Source organism: Podarcis cretensis (genome assembly GCF_951804945.1).
Source record: "Podarcis cretensis genome assembly, chromosome: 3".
NCBI lineage: Eukaryota > Metazoa > Chordata > Lepidosauria > Squamata > Lacertidae > Podarcis > Podarcis cretensis.
In genome coordinates, this window is record NC_137172.1 from 73,300,151 (window position 1) to 73,319,651 (window position 19,501).

Below are 19,501 nucleotides of genomic sequence, written 5' to 3' on the forward strand. Positions count from 1 at the left end.
TTATTTTTAATAGTACGTTCAAGCCCTAGTCATGGTTTAACTGTAAAGCGTAGTTACAAATTATCAATAAAGACCTAAGAAGTTTATAAAAATTATTTAAAGTAAAAGCAGCCACCAGAAATTAACAGCAGATTAAATCATATTCTTGCTGCAGACATTTATTGGAAGTAATTTATGTCATTTTATTGCGGTCTGCTAAACATCATCTCCCTCACATTAGCCAAGACACAATGAAATGCCTGAGGCAAGCTCCAGCTGCTTTCTTGCTTCAAGTGGAGGGAGGAAAAGCTGTGCAGGAAGAGTGCAGGAAGCTGTGCCACAAAAGGCCATGTGTCCTTAAGCTCTTTTCAGACTTTGGGTCAAAGCATAGCCCAAAAAACCCCAACAATCTTGCTGCAATGTACCTAAAAAGGTGCCTAAAAAGAAACAAGCTGCTTCACTTAAAAACTTAGCCCTCTAACAGGTCAGCAGAGCCAGAGGCCTGTTGCTTGCTGATCAGACAGGAAGGACTTGACTGGGAGCAGAGGTGAAGGGTCTCCCCTTCTGAGATGGCTTGGCTTGGTGGAGTGTGAATGGCTCTGATACATATCCTCTGAAGTTTGATTCATACCCATTTTACTTCTTCTGATATCAGAACCCTTACCCATTTTTTTTTTTAAAGGTATAAACCCTTGGGCATGGTAATCCATTTTCCAGTCCCCAACTGGACATAATCTGTCATTTAGGCAGAAACAAAGCAAGCCCCTTTGAGGCCGTAAACTCCATGCTTAGTGCCATCTGCACTAAGTCAAACTGAAGGGATGGGACCTGACAATATGTTGAGCTACCTGGACTCAGCTTGAAGGCATCCATCCATACTAGGGATAGCCTATGCTTGGTATTGCTCCCTCACCAGGACTAGCCCAGGTGCTATTGCTGCCATCTGAAAGAAGGATGCTTCTTGTCTAGGATACAGGACTGTAGGCAGGGAAAATAGGCAGGGAATAAATCTCCTCTTAATGTCAAGTCTGGCTTTCTTCTTTACACAGAAGAGCTGGCCCAGCTGCCAGCCAATGAGAATACATTTTATGTGCAAGAACTGTGTGTGTGTTTCTGCTTGCCAGAAGCCAATGTGGGAGGTACACTCCACTTTGCAGCCAGTTCCACTGTTCTCCTTCATGGGGAATGCAGCAGATATGTGGCAGAAACTTCCTTCAACAGGGGAAAGAAACTGCTTGCTGACAATAAAGGGCTTCTCTTTCTTCTCCTTAGCGTGAATGATGAGTGTATCTATTTGCCACAACAGACTGCTGATTCAGTGAAGGGGTCTAGAGAGATTCTCCAAACTTAACAATGGGTAAAAGTTGGCATCTGACCAGATTATTCATGTAACATTTCCCCATAGTTGCTGGCTGACCAGAGATAGATTAGGCTCCCTCCAACTGAAGATGTTGGAGTTTGATGAAATTGCCAGGACTCCAACACTTGCAAACTCTCAACTTGCATGTGCTAAGGGACATTACTGTAGATTATGTCCTGCTAGTCGCTTTGCTAGGCACGGAGCTAGGCTGCCAAGAACAAGAGGTTGTCCTTTCCCAGGCTGTTGCCCAAGCAGGTGTGGAGACAGAAAGGTGGTGCCGAATGCCATCTCTTACTTCTCTGAAGCACCTTGATGACCACTGAAAGAGGGAACAGAGCACTAAACCTGAGGGGCTGAAATAACTCCTTGAAACTCTGGGCAGCTGGCCCCTGCTTAACAGGGAGGAAGCTGGGTGCTACATGTGGGGAGCTATGAGGGGGTATTCTCACTACCCCATTTGGTTGTCCCGCCCCACCACCACCAAAAGAAGGCTGTATGGATCTATGATCCACAGAGCATTGGGCATTACCTCTACAGTGGAACCTCGGGTTGTGGACGTAATCCGTCATGGAGGCACGTCTGCAACCTACAGTGTTCGTACCCTGCAGCACCACGTCTGTGCACGTGCATGACATGATTTGGCACCTCTGCGTATGCGTGAAGCACGATTTAGTGCTTCTGTGCATGCGCGAGCGGTGAAACCCGGAAGTAACCCTTTCCGGTACTTCCGGGTTTCCCGCGGTCTGCAACCTGAAAACACGTAACCCGAAACGTTTGTAACCCGAGGTACCACTGTAATGCCTAATGCTCTTCAAAACATTTCCCCCCGCTACTACTTATTTCTCTTTTTTTGTAAGCTACTTCAAAGCGGTAGCTCAGGAGCAACAGAGTCATCCTAACATTCTCTGGAAGGCAGAGCTCAAAACAAGATTTCTACTCTCCTTTAAAGAAAAAAGTGTTTTCCTATTCACCCTGTCTTCTTTTTCAAGAGAAGTGAATTCTTTGATGTATGCTCCACTCCTTCTGACTGAGAATAATACACTCATCTGCTCTAACAGTACAATCCAGACTACAGCTCTGCTGCAGCTCTCCTGTACTGCATGTTACATACAAAAGAACATCACAGAAATGTGCTTGTAATCTGAGTGAATAAAGCAAGTCACAGAGGAAAGACAAACAACTTCAGGGTCAACACAGTCCTTTGATTTCTATTTCTCACCACTTGGAAGTAACAGATGACAAGTTATATGCTTGTTGCTTTATATCTATCCCTCTTTAGTCAGTGCCATTAAAAGTTTTTTAACACAATGTTTCAAACTTCATATATGAAATGCATGCAAACAATTGCTGTTAGAAGAAGCAGATTGGCCATTTATGTAGCTACAATACATAAGGAGGAAGGGAAAGGAGATTGTTAGCCGCTTTGAGATTCCTGAAGGGGAAGTGAAAGGCGGGATATCAAAACCAAACTCTTCTCTTCTTCTACAAGTGTACAGTATCACATTTGTATTACATTAGAAACTCATACAGTTCAATATAAACCATTTTATATTTACTAGGTTGGAACAAGTATGGATGTTTACAGTTTCTATTACATTGTACTTAGCCTTGTCTAACCCTTTAGCAGGAATTATTTTGATAAATTAATTTTATAATGAGAATTACAGTGATATGATTTATAGGTTGTTTTGTAGCTTGCCAGAATAGCTGTTGGAATTCTTTTATTTCTTCATTACACATAATTAGCAACCTTGCAATTTTCTACCTTGTAATTTTCAATGAAAAGGTTAACAATTATGCCTAATAGGCTCTAGGTTTATAAGAAAACAGATACACATTCAGAAAGCTAACTACTGCTTTTCAAAACAGGTGAATTCAGCTAGAACAGAACAGTACATTTTGTTTCAGAAGAACAGGGATGCCCAGAGGCAAATTTCAAGTCTATGTCCTTTTAACTTGCTTTTATTTTTCTTTTATTATTTCAGAAATGTATACACTGCTTGATTGTAAAAAACAAAACAAAAATCAAAGCAATTTACATATAGATAAAACACTAAAATCAATTTAAAAATACAATAGTACTTTAAAGCATACAAAAGTTAGAATACTAAAACAAATTAAAATTACCTCAACTTTCTAAGCATCTGAGTAGGCTTGTGTGAACAAGAATGTGCCTCCAGCCATTAGTCCTAGAAAGTTTAATGCCAATTTATTTATTTATTAAATTTATTGCAATGAATTAGGCACTGCCCAACACCCTCAGGTCTGCCCTCAGGTAGCCCCACCTGCCTGCTTTCTTACTTACAACCAGCTCAAGGGGTGACAGTGCCTGTCAGCTTTCTCCTCCTTAGTCTGTGTTGCCCTTGTAGAATTAAGCAGGGAGGAAGATGAGGAGGAAATGAGAACAAAATGAGAATTATTTGGCTCTCCTGTCATAGGTTCTGGTTCCACCAATGGTTGGTCTCCCTGCTTTCCATCCTGTGCCTCCCTAGTCCTACATGAACACTCTTAGAGTCAGATTCATGTACCTAGCACAATCCAGCACAAAGACTCTGGCTAGTGTAACAGGACTTTCCCCCATTTCCTCCCCCCCCCCCATCATGCCTCCTGAAGATCTGCTCTGGAGGGTTGGGAGAATCCCCAGAACAGCACACAGAGGCAAGGGCGAAAGGGAGATGCTTCCATCATTGCAAGCATTTCTGCTTTTGCTGATGGAACAATATCCTAGTGCCACGTTGAATTCTACCCTTAATCATCATTCTGGCTTCCTGTGTCACAGTCAACGGTACTTAATTTTCGTTCATGAATAGCAAATGCAATAGGAGTTTTTTGACATCCAGCTACCAATGATTTTTACAACAACAGAAATTTAACTGAAATAAAATAGAGGGGATGGGGTCTGCAATATCTATCAAGGTTGGAAAATGAATATGCCACATCCTTAACAAACACAAATCATTTTATGGTATCCTTTTAAAACAGATAAATTTCTGTGGAGATCTAGTTGTCATTGAGGGAAGAATTAAGGAGAAAACCAAGGTGATACTGTAAGCATAACAAAGGCCCTAACCCTGAATGGGAGGTCAAAGGCCTTTCAAATAATTTATATACAGTTATGCCATTGCCTCCCTATAGCATAATTTATTAAGCCCCAATACATTCAACTTCTGCTTAAAATATAGTAAAAAATATTTTTTGTACAACAAGAACATGTGGTTTGTTTTTTAACTGCAGGAGAAGCTCTGCAATGAGTGTGAAGGAGAGTGACTGCTTTAGTCTCTTGGCACCAAATTTAGAAACTCATAATTATGAAATGAGAGGCCTTGACAATTAAATATAATGAGGAACCCAATTGCTCCTCATTTAGTCATTATTTAATGTACCCATTACTTACACAATGCAATTTAAAAAAAAAAATTAAAATAGTTTGAGCCACTTGTATGTAAAAACTCATGCTGGGTAAAGCATAAAACAGAAATATCCCAAGAATCCTTCACTTTCAACACAAGATGGGATACTGCTAACATCTAACACTTACTGTGATTACCATGATTATTTCATACATATGCTTTTTTAAAAAGTTTAAACATACTTGGAAAGTGAGTGCTTCTGTGCATCCTTTTTACAGAGATGAAAGGGATTGCATAGGATCAGGGCTCAAGATTAGTCATACTCAGAACAGACCAATTGATGTCAATGGACTTATTTGGTCTATTCCAAGTATGACTGTTGTAATCCAATCTTAAATAGCTGTTAACTCACTAGTTAATGACACTTTCAATCAAGGTTAACTGAACTCTCCACTATCCTTTTGTTTGTCAAATATTCTCCCATGGTTAAAAATGGCACTGTGTCTCCATTTAAGGGTTCAGTATCCAAGTTCCTGGCTAAAGAGAAATAAGGCCAAACTGTTCTTTGCACCACAGCATTTCCTGAAAAAGTTTCATACTGGGCTCATTAAGACCAGCTCTGCATGGGTAATTAACTGGAAAAAGTCTGTTTGCTACATATCCTTATTATCTCAATAGCTGCAATGATGAACAGCCAGAAACATCATAGCCAGACACTGGAGAGATCTTCCAGGAGTCAGCATGGACCACTGGTACCAAATCATATGGGAAACAGTCTTACTAGAAAAGCTAACCAACAGACTAAAACTGACATGGGGACAAATAGAAGAGGACGCCTTCACCCCAGTATGGCTCCCTTTTATTACATACACAACCAAACAAGACAACAACAAGAAACCCCCCCCCCCCCAACAGCATACAAATCAATATGGCTAACTTGACACCCAACAGCCCCCCCCCACATGCAAACGAATATTCCCCCTCTTCTGCATACAACACTAACATCTCATTTATTAAAAAAAAAAGTTGCAGTGATGAGTGTGAGGACAAAAGAGACCCTAGTTAAAATATGGACAGAGAAAATCAATAATTGTAATTATCTCAAAGTTTGCTTAGAAAATTAATTGGTTCAGTTTCAGAACTTGCCTGCAGCCTATTCAGGCTTCAGCCCTAGCCACACTTATCTGGGGGTGGATCTGCACACAGAGGGGAAATTCTATGGAAAAACGCGTATAAAAATTCCCTGCTCTCTGGCACCATATGGTGTTGCATGTTTATAGCGCATTCAAATCATTGTTTTTTTACTAATGTAGCGGAGTCCTGGGAATAGGTCCTATTGTACTTTATGCCACTTACCGGTACTTTGGAATAGATACAGGATTGCACTGACCATAAGTTAGTATACTCACATTAAGCATCAATCCAAGATGGTGTGTATAAATGTTCACATTGCTTTTGTGATGCGAACAACTGAGTGCAGCATTGTCTAAGATGGATAAAAGAACCCTGAATAACAGTAGAACAAAGGCTTGCTTACGGCAATATATTTGAAAGTGTCATTGACTGCTGTGAAGTACAGAGGCTTGAATAGGTAGGAAATGCTTGATTTTAATAGAAAAAACAAATCTCACCCCAATGACTTCGCTAATGTAATATGTAGTTTGGCTCTAAAATAGACAGAGGAGGAAGGTCAGCTTGAAAGTCTAAAGTGAAGTGGTGATACTGAGTCAAACCCTATACAGTGGTACCTTGATTTACGAACTTAATCCGTTCCAGAAGTCCATTCTTAAACTGAAACCGTTCTTAAACTGAGGCGCGCTTTCCCTAATGAGGCCTCCCGCCACTGGTGCCCTTCCACCATTCCAGTTTTGCGAAGTTCATAAACCAAATTGTTCTTAAACAAGACTGTTCTTAAACCGAGGTACCACTGTATGCATCTACACAAAAGTGAGTCCCATGGTACTCCATGGTATGTAGGTATAGCACTGAGGTCTTAAACAGAAATAAATCTTATCTCTGAGAGGAAGAGGACATAAAAGCTCTTGACACTCTGATGGCTAGTTACAGGAACAGCAAAATGCACTGCTCAGGGGAGTAATTAGTAGTTAAATTGGCATTCATGTTTCCTGTCCATGGCTCTGTAAGAAAATTGCTAGAAAAATAAAATGCTGAGTTTGGAGCAAACACACAGAAATTTTATGTAATTATTTTAGAAATGATTGTGAGGTTCTTTAAGAAAGGCATATTGAGTTTGAACCAGTAAACTAGTTTTCGACTTTGACTTGCTTATATTGCAATTTCTATAAATTGTGATAGGTAATATCTGTAACCTTTGAATAACAACTTAAGGTTTGATCATAGTGCAAAGATCACAATCTTTTTGTCATATGAACAGGGAAGCTTCTCAGCAAAAGTGTTTTTCTTTGTTTTATTGGACTGCAGGCTAAATTCTAACTGGAACATTCTACTGAATTTTTTTTTAGTATTTTATTTTTTGTAGCATATTTCCCTGGTTAAATAATTGAAAGTTCCAGTTGTGCACTTAGAAATTCCTGAGAATTCCAGGATTTGTACATTTTAAACTGATGGGAGTGGGGTCAGAATAAGAAATGCAACAAAGGGATATGTTCTCTATAGATTGCAGTGACACCTTCCTTTTAATGTAAAATAGCATCTTAGGGAGATTTTTGCTGAAGAATCGTAGTTCCAATCCTAATGCCTCTTTCATTGTAGCACTATTTAAATTAAATAAATTAAACCAATGCCAACATGCAGTTCTCAGTTTTAACCTTGTGGGCAGAATGTGTCTGAGATTTGTTGTAGCTTCACTAATGTATCCCCTGATTAAATGAAATGCAGCCACAATCCTAATTATGGAGCTTTTGCGGACTAGATTCAACTTCATCAGATGTATAAATTTCACAAAAGCTTATTCTACCACATGGAAGGCTAATCTGTGGTCCAGATCCAGCCCTGCAAGCCAGAAATGTGGTTTGCCAGTCCTGAGCTTTCTCTCCTAATCTTCACACTGCTGTACTAAGTTAGGGAAGTGGGTGATACAATCACTCTACCCACTCAAAACATCACCTTTTACATTCCAGAGGGGCTCATAGTCAATGTGACCTCCAGGCTGAAAAATGTCAGCCATTCCTGCTCTACAATTAACATTTACAGTTGACATCAACTAAGTCTTAGACATAGTCAAAGGAGACCTACCGAAGTCAGTGGACATTATTACTTTGATTTCTTTCTCATTCTTGATCATAAGGTCCCAGGGTAGGTGAAATAGATTTTAAAACATAATTAAAATCAGTGATGTTTAAAATTGTTTTAAACTAATTTAAGTTAATAGACTTAATAAATTTCAGTGGGTCTAATTCTGTGTATGCCTTAGCTAGATCTACAACTCCCTATCTTTAAATATATCATAAGCCTACTGTTTTGCAGAAACAAACTAACAGTTACCCCTCTGTATATACATTGACTTTGCACACTCTAGAAACAATGCAATACCTATGGGCTCTTCAAAAGCCCACTGATTCACAACAGCTGCAGATACTCAACTATACCATATGTTCTGGTAGCAAGTTTATTATATTCTGCTCTTTACAGAGAAAAGGCAAGGTAAAGCAGAGAATATAAATCAAAGGAATGTAAAGACCTTTCAGGTCAAGCAGTCAGTATTTTGTTTCCAAAAAGAAGACTCAGGACTTCAGTACGGAATGAAGGAGATGTGCACACTAGAAGCCTCAAGTGAATACTTTAGCTGTCCTGACAAAAGTCCATCCCACACTTGCTTTGCAATGGTAGAAGCTACCAGTTCTCTGAGCGACACTAGATGAGGAAGGTATATTGACAAGCCACTAGCAGGTCTAGATCTTCTACCAAGAGACTAATCTCGTCGGTTCTTGTTTCAGAAAGTCTATAGTCACTCCATCAGTGCTATGGCAGGATCAGTATATCCTGACAACAGCTCAGCTGAAATATGTGCTGCTATCATAATGACAGGAGCACCACAAGTCCAGTAATAAAATGTTTGGTTTAATGCGAACATCTAGTGTCTTGCCTAGCAATTTAACATAGTGCTGTACCAATGCTGTAAATTTTATCTTCTATAAGCAACGATTTTATTATTTTCAAGCTACACATCAGACAGCAATATATTTTTCTTACATCTCCCACTAGAAAGCTTTAAAATGGAGGTTCTAAAATATGATCCAAGATCCAGAAAGGCCTGTGCATGCACAGAAACCGGCCAAGTCTCCCTACATGCAGCAGCCTTTCATGCATCACTGAGTGCTAGTCTACAGGAGTTCAACCTTTGAGTGGTGCAAGTGTCACCACTGGCCATTCCCATGTGCACGCATGCAGTGCTCTGGAACCCAGAGTGGCTCAGTAGCCATATTATTATTATTTCAAAACAAGCATAGGAGGCACATAGCACTCTAATAATTAGACTTTTCTGAATACTTGGCAATTTTTGACAATTCTGTAAACTTTTAGAACTTTCATAAGAATGAAGCACACCTCCAGCCCAAGTCAGAGCAATTATTCAATGATTACTGCTTATTAATTCACTTATCCTCTTCAGTGAGCAAAAATAATGGGGATTAGGTTGCCTTCACCTTTTGTGAAGTTCATGCTCAGTTTCAACCAGATGCTTGCAGTCATGATAATTAATTATAACAGGAAGACATGCTAATTGGATTAAGAGATACATGCACCTATTTTCTTTCCAGTTGGAAGTAGTTGTTTCTCTCAGAGATCGTTAGAATAGACATATTAATTACCAGGGATTGAAACAAAATGTGTTCCTTCTATTCTTCCCTGGCAGCTTATCCAACTATCAAAGCATTTATCAAAGCTGTAGGAAAAATATATAGGGTTATATCCAAAATGGGAGAGTGTAGTGGAAAGCATTTTTGCTTGCAGAAGCTGGGTTATATGTGCTTTTTATTCACCCTTCTAGCTATTTATTATGTTCCTCCAAAAAGTTGCAGCAAATGTCTGGGTACTTTCTGGAACTTCATGGGATGTGCTTCAGAGGGCTGCAGTAGGAAAGAGAAGATTTTTAAAAAATTGGGTGTCCTATTTTGTTTAAACAGAAGTGCTTTATGCTAAGGAAAAGCCACTACTGGATGCAATTCATAAGAGCTAAACTTTAAACAGAAGGTATTTCAAACTTTTATTCAGTTTAAGACAGAGTTGAGATAAGGAGCATGGGTTGAAATCCTATACATATTTACTAAAGTAAACCTCTGCTTCAGACTGGGTTCTAGATGTAGTTGTTACATAGTTAATTCAATTTTAAGCAAGATGAACAGAAACTTTGTCTACTAGAATAATTTCCCTTCTACATACCAGGAGCTTCCTGAAAGTCTTGGTGCTCAGCAGGAAACAGTCTACAGTTGCTAAAATTTGTTTTGATACAACAGAGAAGCACCTCCCAAGGCCACTATTAATTTAAACAAGATTTGTTCTAGCTGACTATTCTTTTTCAGTTATTATCCAAAAGAAACACACTGTTGATTACAATAGGGGGCAAATTTGAAAGACTGCATGTGTTCAGACGGATTTTATATTGCCAAGATTTCTTGAAGATAGACACTAGTTCAAAACAGCTGTTCAAATAGCTGCAAGTTTTGGATAAGTTAGCAGTTTACATGGACATTTCTGATTCACATTTATTTACGTTAAATGACACAAAATCTGTTTAAAGTGTTTTGCACATAAGTAGCATTATCACAATAAATCAGAAAAATTCATTTATATTTTAAGGTGGACCACAGAAACCAATTTCTGCTACAAACTCAGTGGCTAGTCTTGTAAAATTTCCTTTTCAGTCTCAGCTCACACATCTGTGAAACAGATTAGCAGAAACCTGCATTCAGAGTTACTGCAAAGGTGAGAAAATAATTATTTTAGACAGCCCAATGGAAAAGCCTGAATAAGAGGAGACTGAAAAGAAACATGATAGCCATCTTCAAACATCTAAAGGGATGGAACATGGAGCAAGCTTGTTTTCTCCTGCTCCGGAGGGTAGGATCTGAATCAATGGATTCAAGTTACAAGAAAGAAAACAAAACATCAGGAACACCTTTCTGACAGTAAGACCTCTTGGACAGTGGACTCTTGGACTCTCATTATATGGGGGATTTTAGGCAGAGGTTGGATGGCCATCTGTCATGTATGCTTTGCAGGGGATTGGACTAGATGACCCGCAGGATCCCTTCCAACTTTATATTTCTATGATTCTATGAGTATTGTTGTCCAGCTGGTTACAAATCCTCAGCCAAACCTTTAAACCCAATTCTGTTTAATTTTCTTTCTTTCAGAAAACAGAATCTACAAACTCTTGCACAAGCTAGACAGAAAGAGAGGGTGAAGGAGATACAGAAGTAAAATACGCATCCAAAAGCAGAAATCCTACCAGGACTGCATTGTTCAGGATCATTAAAAGAAAAAGATTGTGAAGAGCTCCAAAAGGCTTCTACAAATTAAGTGAATGGGTGGTGAAATATGAAATAGAATTCAACATAAAAAAGTGTAAAGATATGAATGCTGGCACAAAAAATATTAATTTCACATATGTGGATGGGGTCTGAACTGGCAGTGACTGACCAGGAATAAGACCTCAGGTTTGTAGTAGATAGCTTGATGAAAATGAAGAACTACTGTGCAGTAGCTGTGAAAAAGGCAGATTCCATGCTAGAGATTATTAGGAAAGGAATTGAAAATAAAACTCCTAATATTATAACACCATTGTACAAATCTATTGTGCAACTGCATTTGGAATACTGTGTACAGTTCTGGTTGCCTCACCTCAAAAAGGATATTTTAGAATTGGAAAGGGTTCAGAAAAGTGTGATCAACATGACCCTTAAAAGGGAATAAAGCAACACCCATATGAGGAAAGGTTGCAATCTTTGGAACTTTTTAGTTTAGAGAAAAAAAAGTAATAGAAGTTTGTAAAAGTATACATGGCATGGAGAGAGTGAAAGTTTCTCTCCCTCTCATAACACTAGAACTCATGGGCATCAATGAAGCTGCTGCTGGAAAATTCAGGACAAATAAAAGAAAGTACTTCATACAGTGCATAGTTAAAAGTATGGAACTCTGCTCCCACAGGAGGCAGTGATGGCCACTCACTTGGATGGCTTTAAAAGAGGGCTTGGATGGCTTTAAAAGAGGACATATTCACGGAGAATATGGCTCTTAATGGCTACTAACCGTGATGGCAATGCTCTGCTTCCATGATCAGAGGTTGCAATGCTTCTGAACACCAGTTGCTTGCAGGTTTCCCGCAGGCATCTGGATGGCCACTGTGAGAACAGGATGCTGGACTAGGTGGGCCACTGGTTTGATTCAGCAGGGCCCTTCTTATGATATTTTTGTTTTAAGGACGTCACACACAGTCCCAGAACAATGGGAAGCAGGGCAGTAACTTTCCCCCAAATAGAGGGGACAGATTCTGCACATACACAGCGGCAACTGCAAAACCTTAGCGCCTGCTCCTCCTTCACCCAAGCCCGCCCACCAATTCGGAGGTTTTGTCCTGTGCACAAACAACGAATAGGTGGTTTTAAATCTAAACACAAGCCACCTTCGCCCAGAAGTGCTCCAGCCCAGTCTCTCTCGCTTCCTATCATCTCCCTATCTCTCTGAACGCAAAAGCAGGAGCCCCGATTCAGAGGCGGTTGTGGGGGGGTCTCCATTCCCGCACCTCCCGCCTTCCCTTTCGCCCCCCCCCCGCACTCACTCACCTGTCTTGAACGTCAGCTGCGGGTCGTTGGGGTCTCCGAACTCCTTGAGCATGGCTTTGAAGAGGACCCCGCACGAGTTCTGGATGCCGAACACGGCGCCGTTGCACCACATGGAGGCCAGCATGACCACCCACCCCCAGCCGCCCTCGGGGGGCTCGAACGGCGCCTCGCCTCCCTTCGGCGGCGGCGTGGGCGGCTTCTGCAGCTGCTTCTCCGGGGGGTTCCCGGCCGCCGCGAACGCCGTCACCGGGGTCGGCTCCCCGGCGGCTGCCTCCAGCGAGGAGAGCAGCGTCTGGTGCGAGCACCACTCGCCGCCGTTCTCCTGCTTCGGCTCGTCGCCCAGCGCCTCGCTCCCCTCGAAGGGGGCCACGGGGGCAGTCGGGACGGCGTCCCCCGCTCCCACCTCCTCGCTGACGGGAGACATCGCAGCCCGCCGGCGGGAGCTAAGCGGAGGGAAGGAAGGGCGGCTGAGGCGGCCTCACGCGGCTGCTCGCTCCCTCGCTCTGCCCCCCTCTCTCTCGCTCCCTCGCTCGCTCTGCCTCTCAGGAGCCCAACCGCCGCCGCCGCCGCCGCCTCTCGCTCCCTCCTTAGCTCCGCCGAGGCAATGCGGTCATCTCTCTCGAAACAGGAACGGGAATGAGCGGGTGAGGGGGGGGGTATCAAACTTCTCGACAGGAAAAGAAACTCAGCGCTTTGAAAACATATATATAGTATATACAAATAGATCTATATAATTCCCCCGTATAAAATTCTCCCTCACAAACCGGCCCCTGAGGGTGGTAAATTCGCTCAAGGCGCCTTCAGGTTATTTTAAAGGAGTAACTCCCCACCCCCACCCCGCGCGCGCCCCACCAAGGGGCGTGGCTGGCAAAGAGGCAGGCTCCCTTGCCACCACCTTCTTCGTCCCCCTAATCCTGAGGTTCTCACTGGCTAGGAGGCGGGGAAGCTCCGCCCTCTCCGTGGGCCGCAGCGGATGGCTGGGAGGGTAAGGCGGGAGAGAAGGAGAAAAGCACAGCGTGCCAGTGGATGAGGAAACTGACTCCAGCCTTGCAGCGACGTTCGGGAGAGAACGTGCCTCTTGGCGCGCTTGCGCGCGTGCCGAGCCATAAGTCAACAGTTAACGACCACCCATGGAAGGCGGTTGGTGGAAGGCGGCGGCAGCGAATGAAGCTGCTTTCCTCCCTCAGCAGGCGCAATTTGGCGCGCGGGGAGGGGTGAAGGGGGAGGGGAAAGTGAGAAGGCAAGGTCCCCGTGAACTTTGCTACAGAGTTCGTACTGTATAGAGATATATGAAAACACATACACTGCTATACTGTATATAAAACGTAAAGTATAGAAAGAGAGGCCCCAGAGGCTGGAACCGTAACACACACAAGGCAAGGTGTGTGTCTGTGACGTCAGTCGCCTCCCCAAAGTCAGCGACATACTTTGCTGGCAGGGCGACAGGGAAACAAAGGTTCTGCCAAGGTACAGGACAAAGGGGCAAGCCTTTTTCCCAGAGTTCAATTGCTTACATATGGGAACACAGGTCCAAGAAGAAAAAGAGGAAAATATGTTTGTACTGGGCATTGCTTACTTACTGAGCCACATAGCACAAATGGAGATAGGTCTCTTGAGGAACAACCTTTAAAAGTAAAATCCAGAGGGGGAACAGCAGGGTTTATATCCCCCCCCCCTTCAAGCATATACTTTAGTGTACTACAAACACCTTATAATAGATTTACTGTAGTAGTATAAGCTTTTGTGGACTACTCCCTTTTGTCGACACACACACACACAAATCACTTTCTCCTTTTCTGATAAGCTTGTGACACAGGAGGAATTTGGTCTGTTTTTCACAGGAAACAGATGCAATCTGCTGTTGCCAGTTTAATGTTCTTGCAGATCACAGCGCAACTCCCGGCCAGTCACACTTCCAGATTTTGCAGTGTTTCAGTGTGCAAAAAATGCATATTTTTTTTCTCCTGAAAAATGCATTGAGAAGCATTGAAAATGTATTTTATGTAAAAAAGGCGTATGAAATTCATACAAATGCAAATGCAGGCTTAAAAACAAAAATTAACACAAAATGAGAGAAAACATACCTGTGTTTGAGTGCTAGGAAAACCGAAACAGAACTGAATCAGGCTTATGTAGCACAAATGGTACAAGTAATGCACAATAAAGAAGAAGCGGTAGGCATGGGGGGAATCCCAATATTTGCAGAAGTACCAAAAAATTGGTTGGTGCAGGGAAATGCCCAGTATAGACTGGTTGTGTTTAGTAGGTAACGAATGCTGGTTGACTGTTAAGGCCAGGGGGCTAGAAACCTGAATAAGAGCACTCCACACTACAACATTTTGTTGCAGCCCCCAGTTGTGCCAAAATAAATCTGTTAAGGTCTTATATTGCCAGAAAACTTTGTCAGTTTTTTAAAGAGATATTACATAACTTAAACAGTCCCACAAGGACAATGTAGGCAATATATCACCATGTACAAACAAGCCAAAAGCACAATACAAAGTCAGGTGTTTACTGATATATCAATATCCTGGTTTTTGCTATTTTTGTCTTGCCGTATTAATGCCAATTATTTAGAAATGTAGGTTCAAGAAGGATCATTTACAGAATACCATAAAAATATACCACACCCATTAAAAGCAATAAAAGGGCTGTTGTTCATTTTGTAAGCAGTTAGTGGGGAGAAATCACTTTTAAAAATAGGATTTGGTTAAGATATGCATGTGCATAGGGGTGTCATGTTAAATGTGTAACACATCTGCTATTTAGTTACACAAGTCTGGTCTGGGAGAAACTGAGTTCTTTTAAAATACTGTACTGAGAGAGACTTTTGTAAAATTACACTTCTGATTGACTTATTGGGCAGAAAATATTGGTCACTTGTTGGATTAGGAAACTAGTCTGATGAGGGGGAGAATTCTATGCTGCTCTAATATGATTGACTGAAGGATATGTTGGCTGAAATATAAAGAGGCCAAGGCCCATAGAGGAAGCTGTCCGTCCCCCTGCACAGCAACAAAAAATGTTAAAAACAAATAATTTAACCAACAGGAAAGCCTTTGTTTTCCGTTCTTCAAGGTCCTCAAGCTTTTCTGTCTCTCTCTGGCCAACCAAACCCCAAGCCACAAAAAATAAGCGTGGACATGCTAAGCCAATCAGAACTATGCATTCTAAATTTATCAGTTTGGTCTTTCTAGTCTGCATTTTCCCTCCTTCGCTAGCTTGCAGCACCCTGTGTAAGTTTTCTTTGTGGAGGAGGACCTAGCAGCAGCACATCTTTTCTTCTTTGCTAAGGTGGGTTGTAAGGGGGAAAAGGACTCTTAAGAAACTATTTTTCCCATGGTGAGGAGAGAAGTGAGCATTCTGGAGACTGAAATGCGTGGGAAATCCTTTGTGGCTAGGATGGGTAGTAATCCTAAACACTCTGGGTTGTATTATACTAAGTCCTACCCATTGAAAGTAATAAAATCTAAATTAGTCATGTCTATTAACTTCAATGGGTTTACTCTTGAGTAGGTCTAGCATTGAATACTACCCACTTATGTCAAAATACATGTATATGTGTGTGAATAATGATAATGAGATGGAGGGTGAAGAAGAGAGAAGTTAGTCTCCCCAATTTCAACATACATCTCTTGTGTTTCAAGTTTTTTAAGGCAAGTGAGTAGACCCTATCTTCCATGACAGTGAGACAATGGGTATCTTATTAACTCCCTGCTTTTAAAATCACTGTCACTGTGGACAAATGGAAGGGAAAGAACAGAGTTCCAATTACAATAGTTTGTCTATATTCATGTTTCCAACTGAGAGACACTTGATTTCCACATCTGTTACAATCCTACCGCCCATATGGCTACTCTCAAATGGGAACAGAAAGTGAAGGCAAAGTCGCTTTTTAATCTCTTCTGAACTCTATGGAGGAAATTAAGGCTATACCCACATACCTGGGAGTAAGTCCCAATTAACTTACTGGAACTTGCTTCGTCTTTTTATTCCTTTTCAAAAAGCATTTTTTAAAAACTAGCTATATAACCCAAATAACAAAATAGAACTTCATGAAACAAACACATAAAAATTAAACCAAACCATACCAAGGTGGGCATGGAATGTTCACAATAAGAAATATTAAATCTGGTTATCTGGATATTTGCAGTGTGATACAGACAGGTAAAGAGAGAGTACCATCAGAAGAAATAAGAGTACAAGAGGTGTGGTGCACATGACTTGCAAGATATACAGAAACATAAACCTGTGATTGAAACCATCAGAGGTACGAGGAATACCAAGAATAAAAGGTTCTCTATTACATAAAGAAGAAGAAAAATCAACCAGTTAGCTATTGCTTGTCCCAAATCTAATGGAACTTACTTCTGAGTAGACATAGGGTTGCACTGTTTACAGAGCAAGACAAATCAGTTCCAAGTTCTCCATGATTGTTATCGTGAGGTGTTGGCCACTGGTTGGCACACTTTTAAAAGTGATTAGTCAAAGTAGGGCTTGAGACCCAAAGCCTGTTGCCAGCCTCCACAACTTCAGCTTACTCAGGTAGACTGCCTCTGAAACTTTGAGTTCCCTATAACAATCTTTCCTCCATCCATGTTCAGAGGAAGTCTATGTCTGAATTTGCTGAAAGAGATAACAGACTAGCATTATTGACTTCAAACCCAAGTGCATGCAAATGGTGTTCAATTAATTGTGTATGTCACAATTTTTGTATTTGGGGCGGGGGGTGAGGTGCCGGTACTCACTATAAAGTTGTTATAGTAAGTGCCACAGTAAGTGTGTGAGAGAGAGAATATATGAATAGAGAAGAGAATGAATGGAGGGAGGACAGAGAGAAGAAGAGGCTTCCCTGCCTAGTTTTGGTATTGGACACACCTGCCAGATGGAGCCAATGCCAAATGTGGGCAAGAAAGCCCATTCCCTTTCTTGGAATTTGCTGCCAAGGAGTGTGGTGGAGTCTCCTTCTTTGGAGGTCTTTAAGCAGAGGCTTGACAACCATATGTCAGGAGTGCTCTGATGGTGTTTCCTGCTTGGCAGGGGGTTGGACTCGATGGCCCTTGTGGTCTCTTCCAACTCTATGATTCTATGATTCTATGATTCTCTTTCTCTCCCCTCCTTTCATTCACTTTTGTATTCATGTATTTATTTTACACACACATGCTTCTGGGAGAATGTGACCCTCAACCCTAAGAAGGTTGCCCACTACTGGCATACGGTATTGCAATAGGACTAAGAAAAGTATATAAAGCAATTCTGAGCATTTAGAGAAGAGAGAGTAAAAAGCAAATTATATGAGCAAATGCATAGCCACAACTTCTTATTTGCAGAAATAACAAGGCTGCAGAGACACAGAGTGGGGGACATTCCTCCTAAATTCATCACTTCTCCTCTAGCTCCTTTCCAGTTACAGAGCCTGCATGCGGGGTGGACTCAAGGCAACTTACAGATAAAAACAAGGACTGCTAAAAACATGTGGGGAAAACAACATAATTAAAATACAATTAAAACTAAAGTGCATGGAGGTTGTGGGTTTGTAAGGAACAATCAACAGGCAAGGGTAAGTGTGTCTCAACCTTCTTTCTACATTAGCAATATAAAATGCATTTCAGGTTGAAAAGACCTTGGCTTCCCCCCTTCCCTCCCCTACCAATATTTATTTGATATGGGGCACAAAGGAGAATGAGGGGGGATACAGGGTCATAGGCAGTGGAACAAATACATTTGGAGTAGAGAGTCCTAGCTGATTAAGTGTGGACAAAGTGCTTTGCAAGCAGTGGTGGCCAACTTAAAATACTGGGGGGGGGTAGGTACACCATTTGAACGGCAATGCCCATCAACTTTGGTGGGGGGCAGCCCCCTCAAATATTTTATTGTAGGGGGACCAAGGGTACTGGGAATTGGCTTCTATGTTTGTGAGGGATATTGGAGTTGCTTATTTTTCTATGGAAGATTCTTGACCTTTCAGAGCAGGCTTTCTGGAGGATGCAGGACGCTGTGGTAGAAAGCAGGAAGTAAAAAGCCCTCTCTCTGTACATGTGATTTATTGTGTGTGACTCTTAGCATCTAATACTTTTTTGAGCACTATAATCTATTTCTCTTCTTTCTCTTCCATGCACAAACAATTAATTCCAACAAATATCTGAAGAAGTGTGCATGCACATGAAAGCTCATACCAGGAACTAACTTAGTTGGTCTTTAAGGTGCTACTGGAAGGAATTTTTTTATTTTGTTCCAACAAATAATTCATTTCAAGTTGATCTGTGTACAATAAGAATAAAAACAAGAACTGTAGCTAGAGCTTTAAACCATGTGACAATAAAAGCAAATGAGGGTTTTACTAAAACCATTGCAGTCTCAGGTGAGGTGAACCAACAAATTAGCAATTTTCTCTGAAAAACTAGGAGAGACTTAGAGCGCTGTTAATTTTTTTTCTTTTTTCATTTCTCAATCCTATTGGCTTTCTGAACAAAATATGTCTTTCTTATCAAACTGCTGAACCATTTTTGCCCAAATTCTTTGAGAAAAACATCACCATACTCAAGACAGAATGGTTTTCAAACAGCAGAAGCCCCTTTACATATTTTATTATTTCATATTTTCTGCTTCAAATGGAGTAAATAAAAACTAAATTACAGATTTGCCTTTTTGTCCATTCCTTTTAATATTTTAAACAGTCTTGACTTATGAAAGTCAGTGATCATGAAAGGCAATGTACACCCTAGCTTTAAAAAAAATAAACATGGATTGCTGCAGGAGCTACACATCGTTCTGATTCAAAGAGCACTTCCATTATTTTGTAAAGATTTCTTGACATATTTGACTGCTTGGCATCTAATTTTCACTGCATTAGAACAAGTCATTCACCATCTCACTTTTTCTCAATTTTTTCCTGAATGTAAAAACAAAAAGCAATCAGTATTTGCCATATTTTTACACTAATTATTCTAGTAATTAATATTTTCCAGCAGGATGTGTACCAAGTACCAGTAGTCCTGAGCCATGGAAAGGTATCAAATTAGCTTGTTTTCATTTATGACTCCTGATTC

At 41.1% G+C, this 19,501-nt stretch overlaps 1 protein-coding gene and 1 long non-coding RNA gene across 4 annotated transcripts in view; one reads left to right on the plus strand and one right to left on the minus strand.

Moving 5' to 3' along the window:
* Positions 1-13,512, minus strand: part of SLC16A10 (solute carrier family 16 member 10) — a 41,903-nt gene extending 28,391 nt beyond the window's left edge. Inside the window, exons 1-2 of the mRNA XM_079971688.1 lie at positions 13,008-13,512; positions 12,453-12,967 (exon numbers count right to left, since the gene is read on the minus strand). Coding sequence (XP_079827814.1) covers positions 12,453-12,876 — 424 coding nt within the window. The 5' untranslated portion in view covers positions 12,877-12,967; positions 13,008-13,512. The remainder of the gene's footprint in view (positions 1-12,452; positions 12,968-13,007) is intronic.
* A 126-nt stretch (positions 13,513-13,638) lies between these two features.
* LOC307213670 overlaps positions 13,639-19,501 on the plus strand; it is a 32,357-nt gene continuing 26,494 nt past the window's right edge. For 2 of the 3 annotated variants that reach the window (XR_013837616.1, XR_013837617.1), the window contains exon 1: positions 13,639-13,919. This is a non-coding gene — a long non-coding RNA (uncharacterized lncRNA). The remainder of the gene's footprint in view (positions 13,920-19,501) is intronic. The other variant, XR_013837618.1, reaches the window with a different exon arrangement.